The 25,974-nt window shown below is 44.6% G+C and overlaps 1 protein-coding gene across 4 annotated transcripts in view; it reads left to right on the top strand.

The window, feature by feature from the left end:
* The first annotated feature begins 1,646 nt into the window (after window positions 1–1,646).
* Window positions 1,647–25,974, top strand: part of CDK5RAP2 (CDK5 regulatory subunit associated protein 2) — a 201,128-nt gene continuing 176,800 nt past the window's right edge. For all 4 annotated transcript variants that reach the window (XM_032251443.1, XM_032251440.1, XM_032251442.1 and 1 more), the window contains exons 1-3: window positions 1,647–1,892; window positions 10,244–10,311; window positions 14,090–14,157. In XM_032251443.1, the coding sequence (XP_032107334.1) occupies window positions 1,834–1,892; window positions 10,244–10,311; window positions 14,090–14,157 (195 nt within the window). In that variant the 5' untranslated portion in view covers window positions 1,647–1,833. The remainder of the gene's footprint in view (window positions 1,893–10,243; window positions 10,312–14,089; window positions 14,158–25,974) is intronic.

Below are 25,974 nucleotides of genomic sequence, written 5' to 3'. Positions count from 1 at the left end.
GATTAATTGATTGAATCATTCATTCATTTAACATATATTTTCAAACAGCTGCTATGTGGCAGACATAGTGCTAGGTGTTGAGGATATAGCAGTGAACAGTTCTGAATGTAGTCCCTGCCTCATGCAGCTTCCCGTCTAGTGCAAGGAAAGACACTTAAAAAATGATTTTAGACACACACACACACACACACACACACACACACACTTACAAAATATGGTAAGTGCACAAAAGAATAATATGTGTTGCTCGATTTAGATTGAGTAGGGAAGGCTTTTGAAAAGTATTAATAATTGGTTAATTACTTAATTGAAGAATGAAGGCCTGGTGCAGTGGCCCAGGCCTATAATCCCAGCACTTTGGGAGGCCAAGGTGGGAGAACTGCTTGAGGCCAGGAGTTCAAGACCAGCCTGGGCAACACAGTGAGACCCTGTCTCTATTTAAAAAAAATGAGGACACTGAAGGTGAAAGGAGAATTGTTCAAGATTGCTAAGGAAAGTCACCATCTATCCACTTGCCAACTGTTTCAAGTTATTTTCATCCGTGCTCTCACAACTGCCTGCAGGAAGTAGCAACACTGAGTTGAGGAGGGGAAGGTTGATTTTACTGCTTAAGCTCTGCAAGATTATCTAAATGTTTGGTTACTGCTATGTGCTTTAAGAAAGGCAGCCAAGGGACCAGGCACAGTGGCTCACGCCTGTAATTCCAGCATTTTGGGAGGCTGAGGCTAGTGGATTACGAGGTCAAGAAATCCAGACCATCCTGGCCAACACGGTGAAACCCTGTCTCTACTAAAAACCAGAATTAGCTGGGCGCGGTGGCGCGCCCCTGTAGTTCCAGCTACTCAGGAGGGAGAATTGCTTGAACCCGGGAGGCGGAGGTTGCAGTGAGCCGAGATCGCGCCATTGCACTCCAGCCTAGGTAACAAGAGCGAAACTCCGACTCAAAAAAAAAAAAAAAAAGAAAAGAAAAAGAGAAAAGCAGCCAGGGTTTTATGCGGAGAGCCCTCATCTAGTTGGCGGGAGCTGCAGATCCTGCTCCAGTTGAAAGACTTATTGTTAATACTTAATTACTTTGGGAGAGTCCCTTCCTCTCGCTGAGCCTCAGTTTTGTGACCACAGGTGCCTTTGAGTCCTAACGGTAATAAAAGATCATTAGGTGAGAGACTAGAGTGGGAGTGTTGTTGACCACTGGCTTATGGGAATGAGTTATTTGCTTCAAACTAAGTCTGCAAATTACTGTTTGCCTTGAGATTACGCATGTAGGATTTTTCTGAAGCAAGTCAGCCCTCAATTATCTGGGTTTCATCTTGAGGCCAAATCCCAAAGTTTTGGGGTCATTATTCCAGAAAAGCAAACACTAACTTAGGAACTTTGAAGATGCCTAAGGGGCTGTATTAATTCCCATCTCCCGCGTAAATTAACGGACTAGGGCCGGCTTTCGCCCTCAACAAAGATGGCACCTACCCTCGCCTCGCTCTGAGTGCCCTCACAAAGAATGGCAGCCGGCCCTTTTTTCTCTTAGTTTTGCTGGCACAAGCACGGATGCTTTGCCCTTAGTTAAGATGGCGCCCACCCCCGCTTCCCTGCCCGTCCTCTGGCGCCAGCTGGTCGGCTTCACTGCGTGCGCCTCGGTGACCCCGCCTAGTTTCCGTAGGAAGAAGCGCCGGGAAAGATGGCGGCTTCTGTGGTTTGAATTCCAGCGGCGCCGCCAGAATCCGAACAAGAGCTGGGGTGGAGGGGGCGGGGACCCGGGGAGCCCGGCGGGTCGCTACCGCGGGGGGAACTATTGGCGCCACCGCCGCAGACACCAACGCCGTCACCACCTCTGTATCCATGATGGACTCGGTTTTGGAAGAAGACGTCACCCTCCCTGGGACGCTCAGCGGCTGCAGGTGCGGCCGGGGCATTGGTGGTTGCGGTAATCGGGCCGGGGTTGCAGCTGATGGGGTTTTGCCCTAACGCGGCCTTGGGGTTTGCCCTTGAGGGTGTCTGGTCGGGGGCAGTGTGCGGGGTGTGTTCCTTCGGAGAGGGTCTCTGGGCGGCCCACCATCTGACACTCTGGGGGCTGGGATCAGCCGCCTGTAGCAATGCGCCAGGTACTTTGTAGAAGGTGTGAGGAACAGGTAAGGGGTTTTCTAAAAGAGTAGGTAACGAGGGTGGGGCCACTTGGAGAATCCCATTAGTGGGGGTAGGTGGAGAACAGGGACCTTGAGGGCACTTGATGTTTCATTCTGTTTTGAAGATTTGTTTTCGTTATGGAGAATGTAGTCGGGATGCCCAGACTTTGCTTTTTGGGTTGCATAGTGGCCACCTAGGAAGCAATGGAATGCAATGGTTAAGAGCCTTGGCTGGAGTTGGACAAAACTGGATTCAAATCCAGCCCTGTAAACTGACCAGCTGTGTGACCTTGATAAAGTGACTTAACCGGCTTTCCCATCTGTAAAATGGGCTAGTGGTAATATCCACCCAACAGAGTTGGGATGAGGATTAAAAGAGGTGATGTCTGTGGACCAATTAGTTTGGCAAGTGTAGTGCCTGCTACATAATCAGTGCTTAAAAAATGATCCTGTGTTGCCATTAGTATTGTTATTACTACGATCATCAAAGGTGATATAAATCAGGGAATGATGGCCAAGAGTGGCCTCCCATGGTCCTGCCCCAAGATACTGTGGGAGTCCCCGTTGCTGTTGGAGCTGGGGTCTGATAGGAAGGCCTAACAGCGCTACACTGCTCCAGGGCTGGCCCCTGTGGTTGTCCTGGACTCCAGGTTGAAGAGTGCGTAGATGGAAGACAAGGAGATCCCTCTCTGAGAATCTGCACTGTTTATCTGCCTCTACCAGGGACAAACTGCTGCTTTTAGTCAACAGACTCTAATTGAAAGGGTGACCATGGTATTTATTGTGCTAACTGGGACACTTTTAAGAGTGAAAAGGGCCAGGTGTGGTTGTTCACCCCTGTAATCCAGCACTTTGGGGGCTGAGGTGGGCCGATTGCTTGAGCTCAGGAGTGTGTGACATCAACCCTGGCAACATAGTGGAACCCTGTCTCTACAAAAAATACAAAAATTAGCCAGGCGTGGTGGCATGCATTTGTAGTCCCAGCTGCGCGGAAGGCTGAGGCGGGAGGATTGCTTGAGCTTGGAAGGTTGGTGCTGCAGTGAGCTGTGTTCGTGTCACTGCACTGTAGCCTAGGTGACAAAGTGAGACTCTGTCTTTAAAAAAAAAAAAGGAAAAATGAAAAGTGAAAATAATATTTATGCCCAGGCAGCAGACATAAATAGGGCCTGTCTTGGGTAAATCTGGACAAATGGTTTTTCTGTTTATGGAGAACCTACATGTATCAGGCACAGACTAAGATGCTTTGTAGTTCCTGTCTAATTGAGTCCTATGACAGTTCATCATGCCCTTTTCTATCCATTTTACTTCCACTGTCCCAATATACTGGGAGTATGGCTTCTCTCCTGGATTGTCCTTTGTACCCCTAATAGTTTTTTATACTACAGTTGGAAACTATCTTTTAACTATAAATCTGTTCTTCATAGTCTGCTGCTTTATACTTTTAATGCAGCTTATTGCTGTTATCATAACTCCCATTATTATTCTCTCAGATAGCTGTTCTCATCTCAGTGCTCGTTGGCCAAACACTTGGGTTTTGGGGTTCCAGACCTAGTTGGGTTTCAGTCCCAGTTCTGCCACTTAACAACCCCTTGATCTGGAGCAAGTCACTCATCCTCTGTGAGCCTCAGTGTTTATCAACTGTAAAATGGGTTTGTATAAAGTCTAGGGTTGGCATAAGGATTAAAATGAATCTTAAAAAGTTTAGCTCAGCGTTGGACCTAGAGTGACTACTTAACAGATCAGCCAATATTCTCCTTTCCCTCATCTCCCTGACTTTGCGGGACCTAGGTACTGCATACATTCCATCTTAACCATTTGAAAGCATATAGTTCAGTTGTATTAAATGTATTTGTAGCGCAGCTGTCACAACTATCTTTGTAACTCTTCATCTTGCTAAACAGAAACTCTGCCCCTGCTAAAACATTAACTCCCTATTCCCCTCTTCTCCCAGCCCCTGACAACAACCATACTACTTTCTGTCTCTGTGATTTTTTTTTTTTTTGAGACAGTCTCACTCTGTTGCCCATGCTGTAGTGCAATAAAGTGATCTTGGCTCACTGCAACCTCCGCCTCCAGGGTTCAAGCAATTCTTGTGCCTCAGCTACTTAGTAGCTGGGACTATAGGCACGCCGCACTACGCCCGGCTAATTTTTGTATTTTTGGTAGAGACAGGGTTTCATCAGGCTGGTCTTGAACTCCTGGCCTCAAGTGATCTGCCTGCCTTGGCCTCCCAAAGTGCTGGGATTACAGATATGAGCCACTGAGCCCAGCCTGTCTCTATGATTTTGACTACTCTAAGTATTGCATGTAAGTAGAATCATCACTATTTGTCCTTTTGTGACTGGTTCCTTAAACTTAGCATTATGTCCTCAAGGCTCATCCATGTTGTAGTATGTGTCAGAATTTCTTTCCTTTTGAAGGCTTTTCTTTTTAATTTTTTAGAGACAGGGTCTTGCTATGTTACCCCGGCTGGTCTTAAATTCCTGGGCTCAAGTAATCCTCCTGCCTCTGTCTTGCTAAGTGCTGGGATTACAGGCGTAAGCCACTGTGCCTGGCCCTCACTGATATTTTTATTGTCCTTTTGATTGTAGCCATCCTTGGAATGTGACGTGGTATCTCATTGTGTGTTTGTGTTGTTTGTTTGTTTTTGAGACAGAGTCTCACTGTATCACCCAGGCTGGAGTGCGGTGGCGCAATTTTGGCTCACTGAAACCTCTGCCTCCCGGGTTCAAGCGATTCTTGTGCCTCAGCCTCCCAAGTAGCTGGGACTACAGGCGCATGCCAACATGCTCGACTAATTTATATATATAAATATATATATAGTTTCACTCTTGTTGCCCAGGCTGGAGGGCAGTGGCGCAATCTTGGCTCACCACAACCTCTGCCTCCCGGGTCAAGTGATTCTCCTGCCTCAGCCTCCTGAGTAGCTGGGATTCCAGGCATGTGCCACCACACCCAGCTAATTTTGTATTTTTTATAGAGTCGAGGTTTCTTCATGTTGAACTCCCAGCTTCAGGTGATCTGCCTGCCTTGGCCTCCCAAAGTGCTGGAATTACAGATATGAGCCACTGCGCCCGGCCTAATTTTTACATTTTTAGTAGCGATGAGGTTTTACCATGTTTGCTGGACTGGTCTTGGAACTCCTGACCTCAGGTGATCTGCCTGCCTTGGCCTTCCAAAGTGCTGGGATTATAGGAGTGAGCCACCGTGCCCAACCCTTATTGTGGTATTAATTATACTTTAATGACTACTGATGTGTTGAGCATCTTTCCATGTGCCTTTAGCCATTTGTACACTTTCTTTGGAGAAATGTGTATTCAAATCCTTTGTTTAAAAAATGTGAATATATTTTGGCCCAACAATTCCACTTCTTGTCATCTATTCTAGAGAAATCCTCACACTTGTGCAGAGTGGGAGCTTATAAGGACATTCATATGACTGTGTGTGTAAAAGAAAAACTTGGAAACAAATTGAATTATCATCAGTAGGGGACTGGGTAAATACACATTCTTTCAAAGGTATCTTTCAAACTGCGGCCCATTGGTAGCTCATGAAATTCAATTTGGTAGGTTGCAACCAGGATTTAGAAAAGTAGAACAGAATAGAAAACATTTCAAGGATGAAGAGTAATAATATTTCTTCTGTGGCTCATGGTCAGTAAAGTTTGGATAATACTGCTGTAGAAAGCTTTGTAGTTAAAAACTTTGCGGGATGTCTATTTGTACTGTCATGAAAACATCTTGAGGGCATATTAAGTAGAAGAAACATGTTGTGGCATGATATATACTGTTTGATTGCATGTGTTTTATTTTTAAGCAGCAGAGTTAAAACTGTGAAAACATATAAAAAGATCTGGAAGGTTATAGGTCTTTTGATAACAGTGATTACCTCTTAGGCAGGTACTAGATGGGAATGAGGAGTAGTCAAGGAGAACTTTAGGTTTATCTGTATTTTTTTATTTATGTATTTTTCTGTAATTAAGAATAAATAAAATGGAAGGAAAAAGGGGTTGTTAAAAGACAAAATTGAGCTTGTTGGTGTAATTGAATGTGATGTCTGGTCTCACCCACAGCTCATGAAGCAACTTGTCAAGGTGACAGTCCCCTTGGGTCTTGTGGTTTGAAGGGACAGTTGTTACTGGCATATATAGGAATAGAAGGAGGTCACTCCTTTTGAGTAGCAGTAGAGCAAAATAGGAGGATGAAGCTCAGGTTAAGTTCCATTCAGTCACTCAAAAATTGTCCATAAACAGTTCCTGCAGCTGGGCGCGGTGGCTCCCACCTGTAATCCTAGCACTTTGGGAGGCTGAGGCGGGCAGGTCACCTGAGCTCAGGACTTCAGGACCAGTCTGGCCAACACGGTAAAACTCCATCTCTACTGAAAATACAAAATTTTAGCCGGGCATGGTGGTGCATGCCAGTAATCCTAGCTACTTGGGAGGCTGAGGCTTGAACGCAGAAGGCGGAGGTTGCAGTGAGCTGGGATCATGCCAGTGCACTCCTTCCTTGGAGATAGAGTCAGAGTCTCCAAAAAAAACAAAGCAAAATAAAACAAAAAGACACAGTTGTTGTGATGGCTGTGCCCTGTGCTGAGTGATGGAAACGTTATGCCTCAGTCCATTTGGTCCTTAACACCACCACCACCTCCCCTACCCCCCATCTCCGGGAAGGCATCAGGGGTACCAGGGTGGTGTAGGTTCAGAGCAGGTGGTCAAACTCAGAGTAGCTTGGAGTTTCCAGCTTATCAACTTTTGGGTCTTTGTTTCCTCTTTAAAAAAAAAAAAAAAAAAAAAAAAAAGAGGCCAGCCTGACCAACATGGTGAAACCCTGTCTCTACTAAAAATACAAAAAATTAGCCAGGTGTGGTGGTGTGCACCTGTAATCCCAGCTACTAAGGAGACTGAGGCAGGAGAATAGCTTGAACTTGGGAGGCAGAGGTTGCAGTGAGCCAAGATGGTACCACTGTACTCCAGCCTGGGTGACAGAGGGAGACTCTGTCTCAAAAAAAAAAAAAGGCAACATTAAAAAGTACCACCTACTGCACAAGGACTGTGGTGAGGATTAAACCTGATTTTAGTTTTAAAATTCAATTTAGAAAATGGACTTTAATCCTGTGGTGAGGATGAAAGGGAGGGCCGCCTGTCCTGTGCTGAGCGTGGTGCTTGTGCAGCATGGGTGCCCCATATAGGGCAGGTTTCTTAGATTGTGCTTTATTTTGCACATGAGGAAACTGGTACTTCACTGTGTGTCACATTTGTATAGGAGCTTTGGGCAGTCCAGACACAGGTTAGCAAGTGGAAAAGGCACTGGGATCCTGGATTTTGGGCTTGGCTTTGCCACTGCCTTTTGTGATTTTGAGCAAATAAGTTCCCAACCCATTTCTGGGTTTCAGTCATCTCATCTGTGCATTGATAAGATCCTATCTGAGCCCTCTTCTTTTGCTTACGTTGTTTTTATTTCTAGTGAGTCTCCCAGAGGCCCCAACCTTAATTATAAGGCTACAAGTGAATGATCAGAATGGGAAGAGGGAGCTGCTTGGGGCTGGAGGTGTGGTTGGAACTGACTGGAGGGTGCAGATGATAGAGAGTCACAGCATTTTAAAAGTGGGTAGGTAAAGCCCAAGTGGAAATTTGGTAGGATCCAGGCAAGAATTTCTGCATTACGTAGTGGTTTCGTCTAAGAGGAGGATGTCAGGTATCATTTTTCAAACTTCAGTGTTTGCCTGTAGGATGCTTGTCTAAGACCAAAATCTTTGGCTTTGCTTGCTAGGTACTTTTCAGCCGTGATTGATGTTGGCTTGAGTTATTCATGGGTAGTTTCAGCCAGTGGGAGTCAATGTAATGGCGGTGGTGGAGAGAACTGCAGATTGAGAATGTAGGACGAGACCTTAGGCCGAGCTCGGCCACTAACCTGGTGTGTGTGACCTTGGGCTTCTGAACCACCACCTGCAAAAGGTGATGGTTGAACTTGATTTTAGTTTTTAAAATTCAGTTTAGAAAATTGACTTTGTCTTTTTAGTGAAGTTTATTGGAAATATCAATTGGAAATTGAGAATTATGGAATATTAAAAGAAAGAAAACCTCTCATTTCCCTACAAATGATGATTTTAAATATTTCAGTGTATTTTCTTTGTCTTATTATGTATCTGTAGTCCACCTATTTCCAAAATGGACTTGAGGTGGCTTCAGTGTTTACGTACTGTATAGTATTTGTTTTCATCTGTTTACGTTTTTTCATTTACCTTTGTAAAGGGGACACTTTTTTTATTTTTTGAGACAGAGTCTCACTCTGTCACCCAGGCTGGAGTGCAGTGGTGTGATCATCTCGGCTTCCCAGGTTCAAGTGATTCCCCTGCCTCAGCCTCCCTAGTAGCTGGGATTACATGCACCTGCCACAGTAACTGGCTAATTTTTTTTATTTTTAGTAGAGCCGGGGTTTTACTATGTTGGCCAGGCTGGTCTTGAACTCCTGATCTCAAGTGATCCGCCCACCTTGGCCTCCCAAAGTATTGGAATTATAGGCATGCCACTGTACCCAGTCTGGACACATTTTTTATGATAATTTTCTTGATGTTGGAATTTTATGATATTTCCAGTTTTTTGCTGTTTTCGATCTTGAAGGTTCATTCCAACTCCAGAGTTTGGTGGTCAGGCAAAATTGTCTCAGGAGCAGAATGAATTTGGATTTAGAGGCATGAAAGAGCAAACTGCCAAGAAGTCAAGCTGAGCTTCCATCAACTCCTAGTTTACAGAGTGGGATAGGGAAGCGTTTGTGGAGGTTGGACATTAAAGGCCTGGCTTCTGGACCTGGCTCTCCACTGAACTGCCATGTGACCCTGGCTAGGACAGTAAAGTTGTCTGGGCCTTGGAGCCTTCCTTTGAAAACTGTGTGCACCCTCAGGGAATTTGGCAATTCTAATGATGGCAAATCTTTTATAAATTGCAAAGTACTAGCCGGGCGTAGTGGCTAACGCCTGTAATCCCAGCATTTGGGGTTATATATAATCCCCTATATTTGGGAGACTGAGGCAGGTAGATTATGAGGTCAGGAGTTCGAGACCATCCTGGCCAAGAGACTAGCCTGGCTAATATGGTAAAACCCCGTTCCTACTAAAAATACAAAAATTAGCTGGGCATTGTGGTGGGCGCCTATAATCCCAGCTAGTTGGGAGGCTGAGGCAGGAGAATTGCTTGAACCCAGGTGGTGGAGGTTGCAGTGAGCCAAAGATCGAGCCACTACATTCCAGACTGGGCGACAGAGCGAGACTCCAACTCAAAAAAAAAAAAAATTTGTAAAGCACTGTAGGTTTCAGGGTGACTTGATATTTTGCTCCCATTTACGGAGTACCCACAATATACGGGTACCTTGCTATATCTTGTTTAATTGCCAATTACTCTGTGAGGTAGCTGCTGTTTTCCTTTTACAGCTGAAGAAAGCGAGGCTCAGAGAGATACATGGCAGAGCTGAGAACAGAATTCAGGGTAGTGTCTTTTGTGTCACACCACACCTCCTATTATGGTTAGTTTTCTGTCAATGTCTCTAGATCCTCAATGAACATATTTATATAATTCAACCAGGGCAACTTCTTGGATCAGTGAATTTTGCATTGTTTGACATTCTTAAAGCATCTAAATTGGTGTCTGATTCCCAGAGGTTGTGATAGGTGTATTAGTAGTCATAATGATGATAGTAACAACAACAATAGTTGCCATTTATTGAACACTTACTATGTGCTTTTTGTTTATATACATGAAGTAATTTAATTTTTATAGGGAGGGCATGGTATCCCCATGTACCAGATTAAGAAAGTGAGACTCAGAAACATAAGTAGCTTGTTCTTGGCACAGTGTCTCTGCCACTAGCACATATTTGGCACACAGAATATTTGATGTATGGCAGAATGAATGAATGATATTACGGAAGGTCACTCAGCTACCGAGTGTTGGAGCTGGAACTCAGCCCCAAAGCCTGAGTTCTTAATCTCTGTGCTTCATGCCTCACAGGTAGTTCAGCTGTGTGTCTGTCCCTCCTGGCCATGGGATAATTGTCATGTGCAGTCCAGGCAGTCTTAACAGTCTGTATTGTTCAAACATTAGCTCATCTCTTATCCTGTATATTCTCTCCTAGTGGCCTTGTTCCTAATGTACCAGATGACCTGGATGGCATCACCCCCAAAGCTGGGTTGGGAAATGGTGGTAAGTACGCAAAACCAGGCATTCTCTTGAGAAAGAACAAGGAAAGTAGACATTAGACTGTGGGCATCTTGAGCTTTCATATCTCTGGAGCCCAGAGGCTTCCCTGGACTGGCACACAGTAGGTACTCAGTATTTTTTGTGTGTATTGATTTGGTCTCCACTGCCTTTCATAAACTCTGGACTAGAGGAATTGTCCTTTTGGCCACACTTCATGCGTTTCCTTTGTTGCTGCTAAGTCTGTCGGGATTCAGTGAGCATTTGCTGAACTGAACAACTGCAAGGAGGCTGGACATTGAATTGGTGGCTAGGCCAGTGGCTGGAGGCCCAGGAGAGCTGCCATCTGGGCTCTAGCATGCCAAGGCCTTCCTGGCAGGCTGCTGGATCCTGTTTGCCGGCTGAGGCCCAGCATTCCTACACGGGCCTGCCCTTTGGAGACAAATAGCTGGTTAGACCACAGGAGACGGCACTGGGTAAATAAATAGCGTATTGTGCGTAAGCTGGATTCTAAGGAGACTTTGCAGTTTGGGTCCAGCTAAGCATTCTTTATAATTTTTATTTCTGAAAAAAGTGAATGCTTAAGTGTCTCTGTGGGTAGTGCTAGTTTTTGCAAAATATCTCTAAGATATTTTGACTTGTGTTTTTTTTTTCCTCTTCTCCACAGTGCTGAGACATGTGCAAAGAAAGGAGATTTTGGAGCAGACAGGAAACGAGTCCCAAGGTTTATTTCTGGAAAATCCCTTAACTTACAGGGCACCCTCACGTTTTCCTCAGGAACCTGTTAACTTTTACTTTATTTTTACTTTTTGTTTTTTTGAGACAGGGTCTTGCCCTGTCACCCAGGCTGCGAGTGCAGAGGTGCGGTCACACGCAGCACCCTTGACCTCTTGGACTCTCTCATCTCAGTCTCCTTAGTAGCTGGGACTACAGGTGTGTGCCACGACACCCGGCTCATTTTTGTATTTTTTGTAGGACAGTTTTGCCATGTTGCCCAGGCTGGTCTTGAATTCCTGGACTCAAGTGATCCACCTGCCTCAGCTTCCCAAAATGCTGGGATTACAGGCATGAGCCACTGCACTCACTGGCAACTTTTACTTTAAATGCAAAATTGAACAAGTCTGATTTCGACTCTTGCTGCCCACAGGCAGTTAGAAGCAGAAGACTTATAGGCCTACTGTTTTTTTTGAGATGGAGTCTTGCTCTGTTGCCCAGGCTGGAGTACCATGGTGTGATCTTGGCTCACTGCAGTCTCCACCTCCTGGGTTCGAGCAATTCTCCTGCCTCAGACTCCCGAGTAGCTGGGATTACAGGCACATGCCACCACGACTGGCTACTTTTTGTATTTTTAATAGAGAGAGGTTTCATCATGTTGGCCAGGCTGGTCTAGAACTCCTGACCTGAGGTGATCTGCCCGCCTCAGCCTCCCAAAGTGCTGGGATTACAGGAGTGAGCCACTGTGCTCAGCCGGCCTATATCTTTTTCTTTTTCTTTTTTTTTTTAAGATGGGGTTTCACCATGATGGCCAGGCTGGTCTTGAGCTCCTGATCTCAGGTGATCCACCCACCTTGGTCTCCCAAAGTGCTAGGATTACAGGTGTGAGTCACCGCGCCCGTCGGCCGGCCTATTTCTTAATTTAGTCGATAGTGTATATCTGCTTCGTGTCGGGCTCTGGGCTCAGTGCTGGAATTCAACCTCAGACATGGTTACTGTTAAGCTGAGAAGACAGACACTTATGAGAAATTGTGTAATCAGTGTCAGGAGCAAAGAAGCATAAAGTGCTGTGAGAGGGCATTAAAGGGAGATTTCCTCTGGTGTGGACGTGGGGCAGGCTAGAGTTTCCCAAGCAATTGACATGGGAGCAGAGACCTGAACAAGTAGGATGTAGGTAGGGAAGAAGGAAGGGATGAGCGTCCCAGACACAGGTGAGGGCATGGCCTGTTTGAGGAACAGGAAGACAAACCAGTGTGCCCTTCATGTCTGCCCTGCCCACTGCTTAGCCTCTTTTCTGCTACGTGGTTTCTGAACACCATGCCCGCTCCCACCTCTGTGCTTCTGCCTGGGCTGTCTTTCCTTCCTTTTGTCTCTCTCATCTGCCTGGTGCCTGCTTGCTGCCTCTTTAAGACGCGGCTCAAAGCTCACCACCGTTTTTGGCTCTCCCCATTCTAAGGTGTACTTTCCTCTCCGAACATTGTGTATTTCACTTCATCTCATTTCATTTCATTTTTTCCTGTTGGCTACTTTTAAAGTATCCGAATGAGACTAGTTCTCACCCCCCTATACTCCTACCATCCTGCTCCAAACCACCATAGTCTGTGGTCTAGATTATTCCAATGTTCTAACTGGTTTCCCTGTTTCTCTCCTAAGCCCCTTACAGTCTGTTCTCAGAAAGGCAGCCAGAGGGAGCCTGTAGAAGCCTAAGTCGAGTTATGTTATTCCTTAGTTCCAAACCTTCCGTGGCTCCTGAGTCCTTAGAAGAGCCTAGAAACCATATGCAGTCTGTCTCCGTTTACCTCTCTTACCTCCTTTCTTGCTGTTCCCCTTCGGTTACTGAGCTCCAGCCTATTGGCCTCTTGACTGTTCCCCACACCCACTGGGGACCATGCTTCCTCTTCAGGCTTCTCCCTGAAGAATTCTCCCCCAGGTAACTGGTCCTTTCTCTTCAGGTCTGCCCAGATGTCACCTTCTCCGTGAGACCTTCCTTAACAACCTTACTTAAAATGGCAATCCTCACCCCATCCCTCCTATTTCCTATCCTTATTTACTTTATTTTTCCCCATAGCATTTATCATGTTTTTACATGTTATTCAGTGGTTTTTTTGGTTTTGTTTATTGTATTTCCTCCCTCTAGACTATCAGCTCCATTTGTTTGCTTTATGTCCTGATGTTTCCACATTTGGAAAGGGACCTAGCAGAAAGTGGGCTCTCAGTGCATATAATATGGAAGAATGAACTTATTTACCCAGCACACATTTACTGAACACCTGCAGAGTGCCACAGGCTTTCCTCAGCCTGATGACAGTTAGTTTAGATCTCCGTCTTGCCCACTTGATCGGGAACCTCTTGGATCTAGGATTAGTGTCGTCTCCACCATTGTTTCCTCAGCACACAGGATGGGGCTTAGCACCAAGTAGGTGTGCAATTACATGTTTGTTGAGTTAAAGAAGCTGTGCAGAGATTTGGGTATTGGCACAGTCTTTAAAACGGGTCAGCAGTTTCCGGTCCACTGCTTGCTTTTGAAAATAAACTTTTATTGGAAAATAACCACTTTGTTTGTGGATTGTTTGTGGCTGTTTTTCTGTGACAACAGAAGATTTGAGTAGTTTTGACAGATTTTAGGCCTTGCCTATGGCCCACAAAGCCTAAAATATTGTCTGGCGTTTTAAGAAAAAGTTTGCCAGCCCCTGCTGTCAAATCAGTTAGACATGCTTTGTTTTAATTACTGACATGAGAAGATGATATTCTGTTCAGTAAAGTAATTTCTTGAAATAAGGAAGTACCTATTAGGACAGCCTCCTTTGCAAAATTGTTGATGCATTTGCTGGGTTCATCCTCTGATGTGCACATTGCTACTTTGGGGTTAGTTTGAGTAATTTGTAGATTAATGATTTAGAGCTTTCCCTGGACTAAGATCAGTAAATCACAACAGACAGCAAATACCAGCAGGGTATACTGTGGAAGCAGTTCATGTTTTTTTTTCTTCCCTGGGCTCTATTCCCCAAAAGGAACATTGGGTAGTTTGAAGGCTGTGACGTTTTCCTGTGTCTGTTTTGTCTTTTTATAGTGCTCCCAAATGTGTCAGAAGAAACAGTGTCTCCCACCAGAGCACGGAACATGAAGGACTTTGAAAATGTAAGTGGAAATACCAAATTACTATCCCAACAAAGCATGTCTGCTGCTACTGTCCAGCCAGACCCAGGAAAGATGTGTTTCCTGAGATCTAAGTTCGGTGATACTAGAGGTAGGAGAGGTGCCATGTCTCCTGGACATCCTCTGTGAGACTTGTATGTACACATGCAGTCAGCCCTTTATACGAGGGCCAAATACAGGTTCTGACGGAATCAGCAGTTTTCAACGTTGGGTGAAACCTTTGGTTTTCAAGTTTGGTGTCTCTCTGGTGTCCTAAAGGTGAGGATGTTCCCCTGTTGGAAGTTGAGGTGAGCTAATATTTGTCAAGGGCCTTAATGCACATTATTTATGGTCCCCTATGTGATGCTCACTGCAACCCTTTGAGATATTTTGTATTATTCCCATTCCTACAGATAAGGAATCTTAAGACCAGGAGAGACTTGTTTATGGTCATATAATGCAAGAGTGTCAGAGTTGGGATTGAATCCCAGTTTTCATTAATTCCAAAGCCGTTATTCTTTCCGCTGCATTGCGCCTCCTCTGCATTGTATAGACTTTATCTTTGTTACTTTTGAATGAAACGTGAGTAGCCTGTACCCGGTACTGTGTAGTTTTTTTCTGAGAATGGATTACTAGGTGATAGGTTTGGCTTCAGTGCTTAATGTCTTTCAGCGTTGTGTCTTTCATTTGTTAGCAGATGGGGTTTGTTGTCAAGTAACAGGAAAATAAGGTTATTTTCCCAATTCCAATTCTCTTTAACAAGTTACCTGTTCAATGCTCTCATTTATCATGGGAAGAATTAGACCCTTCTTCATTTGTGAGCAAATGAAATCCATACTATGCAAGACACAGGAGATACTTATCAGAGAGAAGATGGAGGACACAGAGAGAAGGACATTCCACAATTATGTTTCTCTCTCCCCAGTTGTCTTTACAGAACAGAGCAGTGCTGTCTCTGGATTTAATTTAGAATACTCATTACTGCTAATAGTTATCTGCAAACCACCAGTGACCAATTGAAGAAATGACTTGTCAGATCTCTAATGGAAACAAGTAATTTCTGAGCTTTGAGTTGTTATAATTTCAGCTGTACAACTCGATCTATGCTGTGGGGTCTGGGGCCTCAAACGAATGAGATTTGATTATTCTACATCGTGTATAATTAAAATATGCTCTACTATTAAATGGTTGTTCCTGTTTTATCATAAGAGTAATAACAGCTACTGTTTATTGAGCTCTTGCTCTGAGCTGGGCACTTAAAGTGCTAAGCTCCTTGTATATGTTACTTTAATATTAAAGCGGCTCTGCAAGATAGTTATTTCATTTTGAAGGGCACTGTTTTACATCTTATTTCTAAATTGGAAAATTTCACAGAATATTAGACTTTTGGTTTCATATCTATTTTCTGCTTATTGAATGGAAAGGAATCCTAGAATTGAATACAACCCTCTTTATTATATGTAGGAGAAACTGAGGCCCAGGGATGTGACATGGCAAAATTGTTCTCAGAGGCAGTCTGTGCTACCTAAGGACCATGGTCTCTGGAGCCAGGCTGCGTGTTTGTCCACTTCTGCTGGGTCCCCTGTGGCCAGTCACTTAACCTCCCTGTACTTCCCCCATTTTAAAAAGGAGCATAACAGTACCTACTTCATAGGGTTGTTTGGAGGATTGAATGAGTGAATATATGCAAAGCACAGATGCCTAGCTCAGAGTACGTTCTGTGTTTGCCATCACTGCTTCTCCCTTTTCTTACTGTTATTGTTATAATTACTGTTATTTTTTTCCCCATTCTTCCATGTTATCCAAATTTCCCTTGTTCAGATGTGTTCTTGATGACCTAAATCCTGTTTTTCTTTGAAGGTGAGGGAGAGCCTTCTATGCCAACATGTTTTAGGATTTATGTTTTTTTCTTTATGACTGTGGTCCTTTGGCTGCTGTTAGGTTTTTATGGCATTAATATTTTTTATTGTAGCATTTTCAAGAGCAAATTCTGCAGCCGGAATTGAAACGGCCACACTGTTCTCAGTGTCTCCCTTTGAGGTCTTTATAAGTCACTGAATTTTTTCATTTGGCCTGAGTTACAAAATGCATGATCTCTACATAGTGGTAGTCTGAACTTCCTGTGGGATGCTTATAGGAAATGCTCTTGGCATATAAAGCTAATTTTAGAGTCAGCATGCATATTAAGAAAGGGGCTGAGAGATACTTTGGATTTAAAGTGGAAACTCATGATTCGTCCTATTCTAGTCTCAGATGATTGATACCTAACCATCCTGAGTTGCATTTAGCTGGGGGCTGGCAATACATAGATACCCTTCTGGTTTTCCTCAGAGTTCATCCATTCAATAAACAGTTTTTAATATATGCCACTGTGCCAGGCCCTCTGCCAGGGGGAATCTGCAGTGGATTAAGACCAGGTAAGTCCCCCTGTCCAGAGGGTCACAGTCTGACTGGGAAGATGGATAGGAAAATAGTGCAGGGACAGAGGTCAGTATAGGGTGCTGTGGGACCACAGAGGAGGAGCTCTGACTCAGGGTTCAGAGAGGCCTCTCTGGAGGAGATGTTGCCTGAGTTGGGTCATCAGGGACAGGTAGGGATTGGTCAAGTGGAGACAGCTAGGGGAGCATCCCAGGCACAAGGACTCACATGTGCAAATGTAGAGAGAGGCATGACAGAGTTTGATGAGTTCAGGGAGCTGTAAGTTCTCTTTGGCTGGAAGGAGGCGGTGTGAGGGGAGCTGAGAGAAGTGAGGCCAGTGAAGCAGGCAGAGGCCAGCTCCTGCAGCTTCTTGAATGTTACACTGCTTTGCTTGGTTTTTGTTCTGAAGATGAAAGGGAATCAGCAATGGATTTTAATCTGGGGAGGGAAATGACCAGAATTATGCTTTCAAAAGCTTACCAGGTGGATGATCATGAGGGGAAGAGTCTGGAGGGGAACAAGGCTGGTGGTAAGGTGATGAGTTAAAAGGCTGCTGTGCTGTTGTGGGCCCAAAGGGAGGAATGTGGAGCTCAGGGCATGGAGTGAAGGGATGTTTAGAATAGAGTTAATTTCAGAGCTGGAGGAGCTCTAGGAATCATCTCATCCAGTCCCTTCATTTGACATGTGAGGACTCTGAAGCCCAGAGAGAAGTAGGGACTTATTCGGGCTTTGAACCCAGGCCTTCTGTTAAAGGAAGTCCTTTGTATTTCATTTGACTGTTCTGTGCAAGTACTCACTCTGGCATGTGAAAACCACAAGGCTTCTTTTTGGTCTTTAAACTGGTAATTCATTGTTTAATATCCTCATTAGTTGAGGGTATAGTCACCTGTATACCCTCATGGTAGGAATTAGGTGAATCAGTTGGTCTTCACCGGGAGCCTGTCTTATTGGTCTTCCCTCCCTGGACCAGAGGAGGCCTTGTGGAAGCAGCATTTTGTGAAGGCCTGTGCTTACGTGCTGTGACTTGTTCACGACACTAGTATCTCTCTCTCCCTTTAAAAAAATGTTTTTTTGGGTGAGTATGGAAGACCCAGAATCTGGTACAACGTATGCTGTCCAGGTAGCTATCTTTCTCAACGTATGGAAGAGTTTAATTCTGGTGTTTGACAGGGAATGACATGGATAGCTTTCCATTCTCAATACTGATGGAAGGCATTATTACTGGCTGTGTAATATTAAATAAAGGCTTATTAAAAGGGATGGATTGAGCCATAATTTACATAGCCTTACTGTGGGACATTTCAGGTTGTTTCTAATTTCTCACTTTTATAAACAAAGCTGTGATGAATCTCCTTGTGCATATATCTTTTTTTTTTTTTTTTCCTTCGGAGATGGGGTCTTGTTCTATCACTAGGCTGGAGTGCAATGGCGCGATCTCGGCTCACTGCAATCTCCGCCTCCTGGGTTCAAGCAATTCTCCTGCCTCAGCCTCCCAAGTAGCTGGGATTACAGGCACGCACCACCACGCCCAGTTAATTTTTGTATTTTTAGTAGAGACAGGGTTTCACCATGTTGGCCAGGCTGGTCTTGAATTCCTGACCTCGTGATCCGCCCACCTTGGCCTTTCAAAGTGCTGGGATTACAGGCGTGAGCCATCATACGCCTGGCCACATATATCTTTTTATAGTTATATGTGTGTGTTCTTTTTAAGGTAGATTCCTAGAAATAAGATTTCTGGATGTCGGAGATAGTAAGCATAACTTATATGCAATAAACAGTAGATGCTATGGAATAGGATTTGTTATGTCTAGTGGCGTCCTTTCTAAGAAATTGAAAGAACTCTTAGCCAGGAGTGGTGGAACAGTTGCCTGTATCCTGTCCACACCTGGTTTTGCTGTTCTTGTCTTATACCCACCTGCCTTGAGATTCTGACCTTCTTGCATTGATGCTTTTATTCCTATTGTTGAAAATTCTTGGTCTCAGCCGAGGCAGCTGGTCAAATTTGAGTGTTTTATTTGTGGTTTCACGAGCAGATTGACATGTTTAAATTTGCTCTGTAATGTCTATGTTGTCAGTTACTTACCACCAGATCATAGCTCCCTCATCTTCCACCCCTGCCCCACCTGTATGGCCCTGAAGCTTTCAGAAGAACCACGGTGTATTGATAACGACATGGATTTGCGAATGCTGAGGACTGGGTTTCAGGTTTCCCCCTGCCACTTACTAACCTGTGGCCTTAAATGGGTCGCTTCCAAAACTTCATTTATAAAGTGGGGCTACTACTGTCTTTCTTTCAGATTTATTAATTAGGTAAGGTATGGAAAACACCCAGCATGCCTGGCGCAAAGTGGGTACTCAATACATGCTGATGTCTGATCTAATCTGAAGATTCTGTCGACTGCAGCCACTGCCCTCAGTTCTGCCCCATGAGTGTTCAGTTTCTGCAGACCCTTCTGTGATGTTTCTTTGACCTTGGAATAAAATCCCTAACCTTACCGTGGTCCATGAGAACCTGCCCTGTGTGATTGGCAACTTCCTGTCTCTTTGAACTCAGCATATTCCTCTCCCCATCCTACACTGCTCTAGCCACACAGGCTGCTCTTCCTCACCCACACCCAGCTTGTCCCCGTGCCAGGGCCTTCATGCATGCTCCACCCTCTGCCTGGACACCCTTTTTCCCTTTCCTTGAATGGCAGGCCTCTGGACCTTCTTGCCTTAGTTTAATGTGACCTTGTTAGAGAGGCCATCCCTGCCTCCCTTCTCAACTCATGATTACTTCTAGCAAGTACTCAGCACCCTGCCTCTCCCACCATGACTCTTGTGACAGTTTATGATTATTTGTTTATTAGTGTTCTTGCTTAACATGTGTCTCTCTTCAATGTCTAGTACTCAACACTGAGCCTAACAAAATGGTAGGCACTTAATAGTTGTTGATTGAATGAATGTGTGACCTTGTATGGAATACTAAAGCTCCAAGTTTTGCTTGCTTTAGCTGTAAATCTGGGAAAAAATGCTTATCTGAGGCTTGTGGTGAGGAGTAAATAACATGCTAGGATAGTGCCTGCTATACCAGATCTTTTTTTTTTTTTTTTTTGAGATGGAGTTTCGGTCTTGTTACCCAGGCTGGAGTGCAATGGCGCGATCTCGGCTCACCGCAACCTCCGCCTCCTGGGTTCAGGCAATTCTCCTGCCTCAGCCTCCTGAGTAGCTGGGATTACAGGCACGCACCACCATGCCCAGCTAATTTTTTGTATTTTTAGTAGAGACGGGGTTTCACCATGTTGACCAGGATGGTCTCGATCTCTTGACCTCGTGATCCACCCGCCTCTGCCTCCCAAAGTGCTGGGATTACAGGCTTGAGCCACTGCGCCCGGCCTTCAGATCTTTAGCAACCAGGGCGGCTGCTGTGGTTATTGTTACTAAAGTGGCTGGAGAGGAGATATACCCAGAGACACACTAGAGGCAGACAGCTTATGATGAGGACCGGGGCATGCAGGACCAGAGTCATAGGAAAGCAAGTATTAAATGAGGGCAAGGTGAGGCTAAGGGTGGGAGAATGAGGGTGAGCGTAGAACGTGGCAGGAGTGCAAGAGGAGAATGAGGGTGAGCGTAGAACGTGGCAGGAGTGCAAGAACCATGTGGGGTGCAGCTCAGTGGAAGTGGTTGAAGACCAGGTCTGTAGCCGGCAGAGTGTTGTAGCCACTTCCCATGGAGCTGTGACGGCGCTAGGGCTCTTTGCAGAGTTGAGTACTTGGAATCAAGTTGGGCTTATGGCTGGTGGGGTAAAAGTGTTAAGTACAGGGGTTCATCTGTGTAGGACGATGGCCTGCTGGATTGAAGGCTCTGAGTTCCCATACCTCTGCACGCCCTGGACATGCCCTCCCAAAACCTGGCCAGATGGAGGGCTGAGTAGTGTAAATTTTTACAATCTTTTTGAAGGCCATTTGGAAAGAGATTTTGATAGTCATAAATATAAAATTACTCTTGAGCCCAATCATCCATTTTGGGGAAATTGATAGTAGGGAAACAACCCAGTAGAAGGAAAAAGCTCTGTTCATGAAGGTGTTTGTTGCCACATTGTGTATAATTGTGTAAAATTGGAAGGAAGGGAAGTTACAAATTTTATATTTGTTATCTCTTTGCTTGTGACAAGTGTGTTGAGGATATTTCACAGATGAGGAAGCTGAGGTTGGAGGGATTAAACAACTTGCCAGTGAGCTTGTTGTGACTGAGAAACAAAAAGAAGGCAAAATTCAAGCCTGGTCTTTCTGGTTGTAAAAGCTTGTCACTTTCCGTTAAAACACACTGAGTCCATCAGTGCACGGCAGAGAAATGGTTAAACAATTGACTGTCAATCACTTCAGTAGAATGTAGTGCGGTTATTTCAACTGGAGTTTTGTACAACCCTGCCACAATATGAAAAATACTTAAGAAATACTAAGTGAAAGCAATGGAATATGCAAATTCACTTTTGTTATAATTCTACAGAAATGTGTATTCATGAGCAAAGATTGTAAACAATATGAAAAGATTTCATAAGGTAGTTAAATTCCAACTAGTGTTTGGGATTCAGTTTTAAATTTCTGTTATTGAGGCTGGGTATGATGGCTCATGCATGTAATTTCAGCACTTTGGGAGACCAAGGCAAGGGGATCACTTGAACGCAGGAGTTTAAGAGCAGCTTGGGTCACAAAGTGAGACCCTGTCTCTACCGAAAAATAAAAAAATTAGCTCGGCATGGTGGTGCGCACCTGTGGTCCCAGCTACTTGGGAGGCTGAGGTGGGAGGATTGCTTGAACCTGGAAGGCTGAGGCTGCGGTGAGCCATGAGTGCGCCACTGCACTCTAGCCTGGTAACAGAGAGATACCCTGTTCAAAAAAAAGTTCTGTTATTATTCCAGTATTACTTATAATAGATACTTACCTGGTAACAGTTTTCTTGATGATTTGAAGGCACCAAAGAGAGTATCGGCATCAGAAACTGATTCCAAAGTATCCTCCCCTCTTTACTACCTCACTTAGCTGCTGTAGGCAGAATTATCTTACATGCAGTATTGTTTACTATAGATCAGTAGTAAACTAGTTTGGGTAGCCAAGTTCATGGTTTCTGTTATGTCTAGGTGAGTTCTTTCAGTTTTTATACTTTCAAAAAGGGTAAAAAATTCATTATGGCCCAAGTATCTGCTTATTGAAGGCCTGAGAAGTGAATTCTGTTTTTTTTTTTTTTTTTTTAAGGTTTTATTGTGTGTGTGTGTGTGTGTATACACATACAATTATTTAAGATAGACAATATCAGCCAGGCACGGTGGCTCATGCCTGTAATCCCAGCACTTTGGGAGGCCGAGACAGGCAGATCACCTGGGGTCAGGAGTTTGAGACCAGCCTGTTCAGCATGGTGAAACCCCATCTCTACTAAAAATACAAAAATTAGGTGGGCGTGGTGGTGGGTGCCTGTAATCCAGCTACTTGGGAAACTGAGGTAGGAGAATTGCTTGAGCCCAGAAGGAGGAGTTTGTAGTGAGCTGAGATCGCGCCACTGTACTCCAGCTTGGGCTACAGAGTAAGACTCTGTCTCAAAAAAAAAAAAAAAAAAAAAAAAGACAATACCACCATCTGTGTATGCAGACCAGAATAATTCCCTAGATGTAAAAATAGATGGTTTCATGGAGGAAGGCTGCCATACTGTCCTCAAACTGTGAGTGGGGCTGGCAAATGGTACATAATCACAGGGTTAGCAACAGCCAGGATGGCACAGACCATTCCCAGTCAATAGTGAGTGGAGAACACAGCCCTTGAGACAGCCGGATGGGTGGGTTGGAGACGATCTCCTCCCTTCAGCGCCATGGCGTTGCCTTCACTCTACATGATTTTTAACGCTGTCCTGTGTTTATTGCTTGCTAAGTCCAGGGCTCTGCCAGGTGCTTTAGTTCATTTAGTTGTCACAACACCCCTGTGAGGGAATTGATTTTGTCCTCATTTTATAGATGAGCCACCATTGGCACAAAGATGTTAAATAATTTTCCCAAGGTCACACAACGCAAAAGTAGCATCTCTGGTAGTGTCGTCTGTTTCTGCTGACCCCAGAGCCCTTGCTCTAGCCCTTTCTGTCTTGGGTGGGAAGATTTTTTGGTAGGGTGAGCCTCAGCTTTGGAGGCCCAGGTTCTTGTGAGCCGTTGAAACGGAGAGCCAGAGTTACGCACTTTGCTTAGATTTCAGTTGAGGTGGGGCTGGTTGGAGTTGCCCTGATTCCTTTTTATGTTGTTGGTTTTTCTTCCCTTTCAGATGGAACTTTAGGCTAGGCAAGGCTTTTGACAGACTGGGAGTAGGAGGAGGCCAGAATGACTGACTAGTAGCTCCTGCAAAATTTTTCCTACTGCTAAGCTGGGGCCCTTCTCCAGTTTCAGAAAGCACCACCCCATAATCATGTTGGGATATTTTCCATTTCACATGGCTGCACTTCCACAATAACATGTGGCTTCCAACAGCTGGAACGTGGCAAACACAGCCTTGCATTGGCTTACTTTTGAGCATTGGGTTTCCAAGTCATATTTGCTGGGTTTTGTATTTTCGGTATTTATTCCTACTGTATTATAAGCTGTTTCCAGTTTCTCCACCCCAAGTTTTTTTGTTTTTTTTTTTCCCTTGTTTTTCTTAAAGGGAAAAGTACACATGAGAAAAACATTAAAATGTTTTAAATTCTTATGTTGTACTAGGCACTATACTAAACATTGTAATTAATTTCTTTCAATTCTTAGACTAGCTCTTTGAAATGGTTATAATAATCCCTTTTTCACAGAGAGAGGAGCTGAGGCACATAGGAAAAGTGAACTTCAGTAAGGTCATACAGCGAGTAAAGTGGTCTGGATTGTATTTATTCATTAATTGGTTCATTCATTTAACAAATTATTGAGCATGTCCTGTGTTCTAGATACTTGTTGAAACCTCAGAGGAAACAGCCACGAAAGATTAAGTGGATTATATTCATGTAATAAACACTATAATAAGAAAAATGCAAATAGATGAGACAAATACAGATTGTGAAAAATTCTAGCAAGAAAGTAAGAGCTACGCGTTAGAGTGAGCTGGTTATGTTAGTAGAGATGGGGCCCACTTTAGATGGTGTAGTTGGGAAGGGCCTCCCCGAGGCAGTGACATTTGAGCTAAGATGGAAGGGATGAGACAGAGCCACTCTGGCAGATGCTGCAGAAAGAGCTTTGTAGGCAGACAAGGGCTTGGCTTATTTCAGGACCAGAAAGGAGGCCAGTGAGGCTGGAATATTGTGAACAGGGAGAAGATGATACCTGATGAGGCTGGAGAAGTGGACAGGGGCCAGATGATACAGGCATTTTTGTGGCTGTGGTAGGAAGTTTTATTCTATTCTAAGAATGATGGGGGGAAAAAAAAACGAATGAAGGGTTTAACCAGGGAGTGATGTATACCAGATCCGCCTGAAGCCTGAGGGGCTCTCATTACATCACACTGCCTTAAAGAAATTCTTTTAAAAAAATTTTTTTTAGGCCAGGCACGGTGGCTTATACCTGTAATCCCAGTACTTTGGGAGGCCGAGGTGGGTGGATCACCTGAGGTCAGGAGTTTGAGACCAGCCTGGCCAACATGGTGAAACCCTGTCTATATTAAAACTACAAAAATTAGGTGGTTGTGGTGGTGTGTGCCTGTAATCCCAGCTACTCGGGAGGCTGAAGCAGGGAGAATCTCTTGAACCTAGCAGGTGGAGGTTGCAGTGAGCCAAGATCGCAACACTGGACTCTAGCCTGGGTGACAAAGGGAGACTCCATCTCAAAACAAAACCAAAAACAAAACAAACAAAATTTTTTTGACAGAGGGTCTCACTCTGTCATCCAGGCCGGAGTGCAATAGCACGATCATGGCTCACTGCGGCTTCGACCTCCTGGGCTCAATCGATCCTCCCACCTCAGCCACTTGAGTACCTGGAACTACAGGTGTGTGCCACTACATCTGGCTAATTTTCAAAAATTTTTTTGTAGAGAGGTGGTTTCGTCATGTTGCCCAGGCTGATCTTTAAACTCCTAGGCTCAAGTGATCCTCCTGCGTCTGCCCACCAAAGTGCTGGGATTACAGGTGTGAACCACCCTATCCAGCCAAGAAATTTCTAAATGTGTCTGTCTGTCCATCTATTCTGCCAACTGTTGACTATTCAGCAGCCGTCTCCTGGGTTACAGACTAGAGTGCCGCACAAGGTCATTACGGGATGGGGGTAAGTAGAAAGGCAAACGTCCAGCTCGTACAATGCAGTGTGGTCCTTGCTCTGATTAAGAAAGTAGAGGGGGCCGGGCGCGGTGGCTCACGCCTGTAATCCCAGCACTTTGGGAGGCCGAGGCGGGTGGATCACGAGGTCAAGAGATCGAGACCATCCTGGTCAACAAGGTGAAACCCCGTCTCTACTAAAAATACAAAACATTAGCTGGGCATGGTGGCGCGTGCCTGTAATCGCAGCTACTCAGGAGGCTGAGGCAGGAGAATTGCCTGAACCCAGGAGGCGGAGGTTGCGGTGAGCCGAGATCGTGCCATTGCACTCCAGCCTGGGTAACAAGAGCGAAACTCCGTCTCAAAAAAAAAAAAAAGAAAGTAGAGGGTACGTGGAAACATGTAGAAGCATCCCCATTCCAGCCTGGTGGGGGTATTCAGAGAAAACTGTGAGGGAAGGGGTACTAAGCAGAGAACGGAGCTGGCCATGGTGGAAAAGATGGTGCTTGTATTTCATTTTATTCATTTGGGACTGTCTGGCGTTTGCCGTGACCTTCTAAAGGCGTATTTTCCTTTACCATATACATTAAAAAAATTTCCTTACCTATGAATAGGACAAATATTCTTTGAAGTGTTGCTAGGAATTTTAGCTTTGTGTACAATGGGGGCATTCTGACCAACCTCCATAAATATTTTATTGGTAGCTGAGTAACAAAATAAGGTTTCTCTTTATAGGAAGCATCTGGTGGGGATAGTTTTTGTTTGAATGAATGTTTTATGTGCTGTTTTCTTAAAACATTTAAAAGGAGGTGCTAATGAACCTACCAGTTGTTCCTTGTGCTGTTCGTGTTAGCCACAAAATTGAAACCTTAAGTGTTAACAAGAGGGCCAAGGTAGTTTAAAAATATACTTAATGTGAAATATGCTTATCGTTTTCTTTTATCCAGTCATAAAATTGTATTTATTGGTCAGGCACGCTGGCTCACGCCTGTAATTCCAGCACTTTGGGAGGCCAAGGCAGGTGGATTGCCTGAGGTCAGAGTTGAAGACCAGCCTGACCAACATAGAGAAACCCCGTCTCTACTAAAAATGCAAAATTAGCCAGGCATTGGGGTGCATGCCTGTAATCTCAGCTACTCGGGAGGCTGAGGTAGGAGAATCGCTTGAAACTGGGAGG

The sequence above is a fragment of the Sapajus apella genome, unplaced genomic scaffold (genome assembly GCF_009761245.1).
Source record: "Sapajus apella isolate SASKATOON/1434 unplaced genomic scaffold, GSC_monkey_1.0 scaffold76, whole genome shotgun sequence".
Lineage (NCBI taxonomy): Eukaryota > Metazoa > Chordata > Mammalia > Primates > Cebidae > Sapajus > Sapajus apella.
The sequence above is the reverse complement of the archived record's forward strand: the minus strand, read 5'-3'. Positions and strand labels throughout refer to the sequence as shown.